Source organism: Rutidosis leptorrhynchoides, chromosome 7 (genome assembly GCF_046630445.1).
Source record: "Rutidosis leptorrhynchoides isolate AG116_Rl617_1_P2 chromosome 7, CSIRO_AGI_Rlap_v1, whole genome shotgun sequence".
Classification (NCBI taxonomy): domain Eukaryota; kingdom Viridiplantae; phylum Streptophyta; class Magnoliopsida; order Asterales; family Asteraceae; genus Rutidosis; species Rutidosis leptorrhynchoides.
This window is the reverse complement of record NC_092339.1, coordinates 23,594,493-23,603,987: the sequence shown is the minus strand read 5'-3', so window position 1 is coordinate 23,603,987 and position 9,495 is coordinate 23,594,493. Positions and strand designations below refer to the sequence as shown.

General features: G+C 28.2%; 1 protein-coding gene across 1 annotated transcript; it reads left to right on the top strand.

Moving 5' to 3' along the window:
* Nucleotides 1–8,589: 8,589 nt before the first annotated feature.
* On the top strand, nucleotides 8,590–8,919 carry LOC139859029 (uncharacterized). The gene has a single exon (XM_071847848.1). The coding sequence runs from the start codon at nucleotides 8,590–8,592 to the stop codon at nucleotides 8,917–8,919; it is 330 nt and encodes a 109-aa protein (XP_071703949.1).
* Nucleotides 8,920–9,495: the final 576 nt, after the last annotated feature.

Sequence of the window (9,495 nt, the reverse complement as noted above, 5' to 3'; positions counted from 1 at the left end):
AAAGTGATTATATTACAGTAAGTCATGCTGAGTTTCTAATGGGACGTGATGATTCACAGATCATAACGTCATCATGTGCCATGTTACATAACTCTGTTATTCTGTTTAACTTCTGAACATATCAGGAAAGTATATTCTTGATAGTTCTATTCTCAGTGAATCTGGTAATTTGACAAATCAAATCATGCTATTACGTTCCTTCTTATTTAGAACATTAATAATGTTCATTCTGAAACTTATATCTGCGAATTCTGGACCATTACAAGAGATGCCAAATCGCCAGAAGAAGAAACGAAGGGACAAAGCTCTGAAATACAAATTGGAGTATAAATCACAGCAAATAGGAGAGAGTATTAACTGTGGATGACAATGATTATAGGAAACAGAAAGGGAGACATTGAAATATAAGGAGAGGTATAAAGCCCGATAACAACGCATAAATTACAAACCGTGTATATCAATGTTTATCGCAACATAAAGACACGGGAGAATTAAAAGCACTATAACCCCAAGAACAAAGTAGAAGTAAGTAGATTCCTCGGGTGGAAGTTGGAAAAAGAGAATGATTGTTACGATAGTAAGTATAAGGACAAGGATTAGAACTGGATTAAGCATTTTCACAATCTTTTGGATGTATGAACTAAGGAAGAGAGTAAGGGAATGGTGAAAATAATGGAACGGAAGAAGTTCATTTATAGTGGAAAATATCAGACAGAGTAATCGAGGCAGATCACAGCATTTAATTATAGAGATCTTAATTTCCATAAATCCCGCAGAATCAGATCTTATAGATTTCGAAGATTTTCTTTAAATCCATTGAATTCTGGAATTCAACCCTGACTCTGTCAAAAGTTAAGATGAATCTTTACTTTCCTATTTCACTCTTTGATGATAACATCATTCGTACTCTTCGAATAACCGAATTATTTTTATCCATATTACTCAATAATGATAAAACTCAATTTATCAACTCATATTCGTCATGAAAACATTTTTATTGTTATCCATGACCACCTCACTCAAATTTCGGAACGAAATTTCTTTAACGGGTAGGTACTGTGATGACCCGAGAATTTCTGACCAAATTTAAACTTTAATCTTTATATGTTTTCGACACGATAAGGAAAATCTGTAGTGTTGAGTCTTGAAAGTTTTGAAATCTTTATTCATGTAATCAAATATCCTATAACTATGCTCGATGATTCACGAACCATTAATCGTAAATAGAAATGTATATATATAAATAAATATATAGGCAAATAATTATATATTATGAATTTCATATATTAATAAACTAGTATGTGATTTAGAAAGAAAACTTAAACTTGATATTTAAAACATGATTAAATATGAAGTAGTTGAAATATATAAATATATACACATATATATAGGATTAATATACATAATTATTAATAGTATGCATATTATAATATATATAAAATGTAAAAATATTAAATATTAAATATGAAATATTTGATATTATTTAATATATAATATGTTACATAAATAATAATAGTTAATATTGATATATTCAATTTAAATTTAATGATAAATATAGTTGTTATACTAATCTTATTATTATTATTTCATGATTGTTGATATTAATATTAATAACAGTATCATTAGTAATAATATATATGATATATAAATATGAAAGTTTATACATTTAAGTTGTTATAACATTATTACTATTAAAGTTATTGTTGTCATCATTAATATCATTTTTACTACACTTAGTAATAAATATTATGATTATTATAAATACTATTAGTGTTAATGTGATCATTATTATCTTTATCATTATCATTATTGTTATTAATAATATTAGCATGTTATTATTATCTTAAGTGGTATTATTATTTATAATTATTATTATTATTATTTTTATTGAAATTATCATTTGTTTTATTGTATTTACCATTATTCTTATTAATATTATCATAATATTAAAATCTTTATAAATATTATTATTACTATTATTAATATCATTATCAACATTTTTATTATTAATAATTATTAATATTATTATTATTATTATTATTATTATTTGTCAATAATATTAATAGGATTATTATTATTTATAATTATCTATAATCTAATAAGTAATTAAATAGGTGAAGTTGTTACAGATCGTTATCATCTGTATCTGATTAGTACTCCTGTCTCTAAACAGAATCACGCAATGAAATAAACTCAGTATCCAGCCAAATTCAGTGGGCATCGTTTTCTACTTTCTGTATTTTGTTTTTTTTTGTTATTTTTTTTTCTTTCTCTGAGCTAGATTTCTGTCAACCTCTGCTTTACCAAAGTGATCCTGGCATTGTTAATTAATCATTCAATCTTCCATTACCACATTCTAATACACCTACTCCATAGGGTACCAGTCGAAGAATCAAGTTATTATTTATTTTTATTTTTTTTCTTTCATTATCCCTGTTCTTGAGCATTTTAATCAAAACCCGATTTCTGTAAATAATTTCAAAATCTTTAAATGTAGTATCGTTAGGAATCTCTCGCTCAATCTATCTGCAAACTTTCAGATTTCAATTCTTCGTATTGATTATTAATTCTTGAGTCAAACTTTTGGGAATTAAAAAGTCAACAGAACGTTCATCGTGAAATCCGCATTCATTATGTTGTTTCTGTTGAAATTAGATGTTTACAAAGTTTCTAGAAGTGATTTTAAACAAATTTCGTATTATAAACTTTGGCTGAAACATCCGAAAATTTAAAATCATGTCATGAGTTCATTTTTTTTCTCGAAAACTCAGTGCAGTTATTTTCATTTTATCCTTTTTCTGTTAATTCCAAATGCCCAATTAAATTGTTCTGTTAATTTTATGAATCCGAAAATCAAATTATTATATTACTATGATGATCGTTTGATTATCTAGTCACTGAGAAACGAACATGAAGAAGAAAAGGGAAAAACAAATAGTACGGGTTTAATATAATTAGGTTATGACATTAATCAGAAATGAAGTGACAGACGAGTGGCTAGAGGGTGATGTCATTGAGCGAGAGGTCTCGGGTTCGAGTCCCGTTCCGGACAGTTTTTCTCTTTAAGGCATATTTTGAGGTAGCTTCCTTTTCTTTTATTTTTATGATTATTGTTATTATTTCTTTCTACTATTTTTTTTACTATTATGAATATTAATAATAAGGTTATTACTAGAAGTATAATTATTATTATTATCATTTCCATTATTACAATATTTATTGTTGTTATTACTATTATTATTATTAATACAAATATTAGAACTCTTTGTTACTATTATCACCATAACCCTAGTTACAATTATAAATATTATTATTAGTAATATCCTTATTATTAGTATAAGTATTAGTATTATAATTTATATTATTATTATTATTATTATTAACAAAAGTGTTTTTTTTATTTAGATTACTATTAATAATAAGATTTATATAATTATTATCAAATAACGTATTAATATCAAAAGTTAATATTTTCAGTATTATTATTATTAAATTATTTGTTTTATTAAAAACTACTGAAACAAACATTATTATGAGATTTATTTATTAAAAATTAGCATATACATTCTTAATAACAGAATTATAAATAATATCATCATATTTATTAAGTATTATCACTATAAATATTACAAATATCAACATAGTATTTCTAAAGTACTGTTCTAACTAACCAAAAATATATATATAAAAATATAGTTAATAAGTATAACATAACAAAATTTAATATATTTATATACAAAAGGAATATATAAATAAAATATATACATAATAACAATGCAATTATGATATATTAATAAATTAATAAATTTATAATTATATATACATATATTTGTTAAATTACAAGTACATGGTTTAATAAATATATATACGAATGATATAGGTTCGTGAATCCAAGGCCAACCCTGCATTGTTCAGTATAGTCATATGTATTTTTAATTCAAAATACATTATGTGAGTTTCATTAATCCCTTTTTTAAATGCTTTTGCAATATATATTTTTGGGACTGAGAATACATGCGCTGCTTTTATAAATGCTTTACAAAATAGACACAAGTGATCGAAACTACATTCTATGGTTGGATTATTAAACCGAATATGCCCCTTTTTAGTCTAGTAATCTAAGAATTAGGGAACAGACACCCTAATTGACGCGAACTCTAAAGATAGATCTATCGGGCCCAACAAGCCCCATCCAAAGTACCGGATGCTTTAGTACTTCGAAATTTATATCATGTCCGAAGGAGGATCCCGGAATGATGGGGATATTCTTATATGCATATTGTGAATATCGGTTACCAGGTGTTCAATCCATATGAATGATATTTTTGTCTCTATGCATGGGACGTATGTTTATGAGAAATGGAAATATGAAATCTTGTGGTCTATTAAAATTATGAATTGATTAATTATGATAAACTAATGAACTCACCAACCTTTTGGTTGACACTTTAAAGCATGTTTATTCTCAGGTACGAAAGAAATCTTCCGCTGTACATTTACTCATTTTAGAGATATTACTTGGAGTCATTCATGACATATTTCAAAAGATGTTGCATTCGAGTCATTGAGTTCATCAAGATTATTATTAAGTTAATTATAGTTGGATATATTCTGAAATGGTATGCATGCCGTCAGTTTTCATTGTAAAGAAAGTTTGTCTTTTAAAATGGAATGCAATGTTTGTAAAATGTATCATATAGAGGTCAAATACCTCGCGATGTAATCAACTGTTGTGAATCATTTGTAATTGATATGGACTTCGTCCGGATGGATTAGGACGGGTCTTGACATCAACAAACATCTTCAATATAACATTTTACAGTGACTATATATTTAAGGGGGATTCATGGGCAGGACATTAGAAGTACACTTAATTCTCATAATAGTTTCTTCACTTTAATTGTATAATAAAATAATAATTGAACAATACAACTAATCAGTCTCAATGGTGACGTTTTTAATACTATTTTTTAGAGTGTCGTGCAACGCACGGGCTTCTAAAAGTTATTCATATGTGGAGTCTTAAAGATGAACCGCAAAAGAGAAACCAAATTTATATGTGTCATTTGACTGGACTAAGTTTGTGAAATTAAATGGATACAAGGCTGGTGAAAAATGTCTCATTACATTCTGACGCACTAAAAGTTTGTTTGTTATGTTACAAAATGGAAGTCACAAGGTTGATATTTACGTACTTTCTTTATGGAAATTTGTTAGTATTATGTAAATTTCCATATTATGCAAAATAAACAATTAACAAGTCAGATTTAGTAGCATTATTCAATGTGTTATGTGTAAAGCATAGTTTAAAAAATCCAACTATTGGTAATGTCGTTACTTATAAATCGACTACTGTTGGTGATGTCTTTAGTGTTCTGGTAGCGTCAGATTTAGTAGCCTTTAATCTATGTGTTTTGTGTAACACAAAACAAAATAATTAAGCAGTTCACCCAACACAATACTTGTGATACTGTCTTTATCATTTCTAATTGATATACCATTGTACGTTTCAAGTTTGTTTGATTGAGAGTCGTCGTGCAATGTACGGGCTCTAAAAAGTTTCACTATTGTGTGTTGTTTACAAAAAATATTATACTAATTCAACCACAACAGTATATTTGACACTTTTTCCTATAATATCGTTATTTCATATAAAAGTTTAAAAATCAATAATGTTTGTGGATGAAACCCCGTGCAACGCACGGGCTCATAAATCTATGTTAGATATAAGATACAGCTCGATACATACCGTTTCAATTTATACTCGTGATTTAATTTGATTAAAGTATAAGTATATGATTTGACCACATCACAACATAAAATGTCTAAGAATTTAGTTTTACTTTTTACATGTAATCTAATTGTAATTAATTAGCAAACTCGATGTTGTTGTGATGTGTATTCTTTGTACTTTACAAATTAAACTCACAACAGTACTTACGAAAGTAACCGTATAATATCGTTTTTCATATACATTTGTAAAATACTAGATAATGTTTTCAAATGAGTACCCGTCCAACGGACGGGCTCATAAATCTAGTTGTAGATATAATTTAACATTCAGATCAAGGAAATTAAATTAAATTTGAGTGATTAGTGTTTCTAAGTTACCATCAATTCTAAGTCCATCTAATGCTAACAATGGTTAACATTTCATTGATAAACCTTTTCATGGGATCCATTTTATCAATGTTTGGGTGACTTGAAAAAGGAGAAATCAGATGGTTCACGCTCTTCGAATACTACAAATTCAATTCAACAACAAAATTTAGTTCTTCAAGTATGTCAAACCATTTTCGTTTTATAAATATCAAATCGAAATTCTAGAGTTTGTTTCTTGTGAGGTGGATAGAGGTTTCAATCTGGTGATTATCTTATGGGTTTTAACTGATAGATAATAAAACATTCTAAGTTGTTATATTTTATAGATAGATCATTTATAGCGATTACAAACCCCAAACAGTCTAAAAAACCTAACGAAATGAAGTCCGCAATCGGACTTGCCTAACTAACATAATTTGTGTAACCTAGCCTAGACTTTATAATACCACCCTGTAATCTGAACGATAAAAACGCGAAAGTTCTAGATTTGAAAAAAGAAAACGATAAATAATAAATAAAATGTAACTTTTGCATGTTTGTATCACAAAGATAGACTAATATTCGCCAATATAGTTGCGTATTGAGTGATAACTTTCTCTCTTTTTGTAATGTTTCCTAAATCTTTTATATCGTGAGTTGCTTTGCCTTAGGATGAACCATTAATTTGGTAGACAACTTTTTTTCAATAATAACAATGTTCTTCAACGTTGAAAAAAAAAATCTTATTTTTTAGAGGGTTGAAACCTTGTCAAGCTAAAAGATTTAATACCACGCCGTTCATGATGATGTCATAAATAAGGATTATTCAAGTTTAAAAAAAATCAAAAATAAATAAAAAATTTCTAAACCCCTCATGATGATATCATTAAAAGTTAATTATATTTAATAAAAATATTAACATGTTCATTATATAATATATGAAGCATTATGTACAACCTTATGATAAAACACCCTTATGACCATATATACAATATTTGAAACATTATGTACAATCTTATGATAAAACACATTCATGACCATATGTACAATATTTGAAGCATTTTATACCACCTTATGATAAAAATATTCCCATGACCATATGTACAAACTTTAAAACAAATTTTACAATCTTTACAAAACACTCCATGAACATATGTATAAACTTTGAAACATATTGTACAACCTTCATATAATAATTGTATTTTAAATTTTTAAAAAAAATTAAAGAGACGTTTGTTATTACTAATAGTTATTATTAAAAATATAAATACTCTTTAAAGCAAACTCTATTACTCTTATTCAAATATGAGTTCTCTTTACGAAATTAATTATGTTACATATGTATACGAAATACATGTCTCAATAAAATGTTTCTTAGGGTGTGTTTGGTGACAAGCTTATGTGAGCTTATGAGACCTTATAGGAGCTTGAGTTTATGATTTTAATAAGTTAAAAGTCATAAGCTCTGTTTGGCATGTAACCAAAAGTAGAGCTTATGTAAAAAAGAAGCTCTAGAAAAAGAAGCTTTTAGAAGTAGCTTCTTAAAAAAAGTAGAGCTTATGATAAGCTCCAGCTCCAGCCACCAGCTCCAGCTCCAGCCATAAGCTCCAACTCCAACTCTAGCTAGTTTCATCCAAACACACCCTTAGTCAGACGGTGGTTTCACGGGTCATTAAACTAAATGATTTTAACTTTTACGTTCACTTAATACATAAAACGTATCATTAAACTGTTTCCTTTAAATAAACTCGTAATTTCACGGGTCATTTTAGATAGTATATATATATATATATATATATATATATATATATATATATATATATATATATATATATATATATATATATATATATATATATATATATATATGTATATATATATATATATATATATATATATATATATCAGTTAATTAATTGATAAGGATCAATTGTGAAAAGGGTCAAAAGTTCAATTGCAAGTGTTGTGGTAAGAGATCTAATCCCATGAAAGTTGCGTCAAAGGCAAATTCGGGTAGGGGTATGAAGAATTCGAACAACCACTCTGTCAACAATGAAGATTAAGGATTTTGGGGAATAAATCGGATTGAGGTAACCTAACCTCAATCCTCAGTAAGTCCTATTTTCTTATTGTTGTTGTCGATTTTTAGTTTTTCTTATGAAGATTATTTCGTTAAACATTCGGGGGTTCAGTGTCACAGGTAAATTCAATTGGGTAAGGAATATATGTGTCTCTGAAAGACCTAGTATTATTGCATTGCAAGAAACGAAGTGCAATCATCTTGAGGACCGTTGGATCCAATCCTTGTGGGGTATTAGTGAATTCGGTTTTGTTCAAAAATAAGTAGTAGGAACTTCGCGGGGTATGCTATTAATTTGGGATACCAACAGTTTCAAGTTTACTAATGCAGTGGGGATCTTAGCGATTCGGGGTAATTGGTGTGGTTCCGGACAAGAATCGATAATAGTGAATGTATACGGACCACATAGTGATGCGAATAAAAAACGTATGTGGGAATCATTAGATGATCTTATGAGGAATGTAGACTCGGCATGGGTTTTGTGTGGCGATTTAAATGAAGTTAGGGAACAAACAGATAGGTTAAATTATGTTTTTCATCAACGTCGTGCTACATGGTTTAATGAGTTTGTTGCTAGAAATAATTTGACAGAAATAGTGATTAATGGCAAAAAGTTCACTCGCATTTGTGATAATGGTATTAAATTTAGTAAGCTTGATAGGTTTCTTGTGACGTATAAGTTCATTAGTTTGTGGCAAGATCTCCCGGTCAATGCCTTGGAAAGAAGAGAGTCGGATCACTGCCCAATTGTGCTTTGAGAGATAACAATTGAGTTTGGCCCTAAACCTTTTAAAGTATTCTATGAATGGTTTGATAAGGAGGGGTGGAGCAAATTATCAATGAGGCTTAGAATAAATCCGTTTTCGGTACAAGGAAAGATTGTAGGTTCAGAGACAAACCCAAAAATGTTAAGTTTGTGTTGAAAGAGTGGAGTATGAACAAGTTTGGTAATTTAGATATGGAAATCAATAATATTAAAATGGAAGCATGTGAGTGGGAAAAAAAAAAGACAGAAGATTCACTAAGTGATGAGGATAGAGCTAAGTGGTTAAAGGTGAGAAAGTGTAGGATAAAAAAGGAGAAAATAAAGGCTAATATGTTGAAACAAAAAGCTCGTATTCGTTGAATTTTGAAAGGTGATGAGAATACTAAATTTTTTCACTCCACCATTCGTCATAGATATAACAAGTGTAATATTAGGGGTCTTAATATAAATGGGTAATGGAACGAAAACCCTTGTGAAGTAAAAGCTGTTGTCCGCGATCACTTTGAAATGTTTTTTTGCAGAAAAAAAGAGACAAACCACTGTTAATGGATTAGACTGCTACAAGTGG

Bases quoted from the DNA above. Each gene is read 5' to 3' on its own strand.
- LOC139859029 (XM_071847848.1), top strand. From the start codon at position 8,590: ATGTGGGAATCATTAGATGATCTTATGAGGAATGTAGACTCGGCATGG.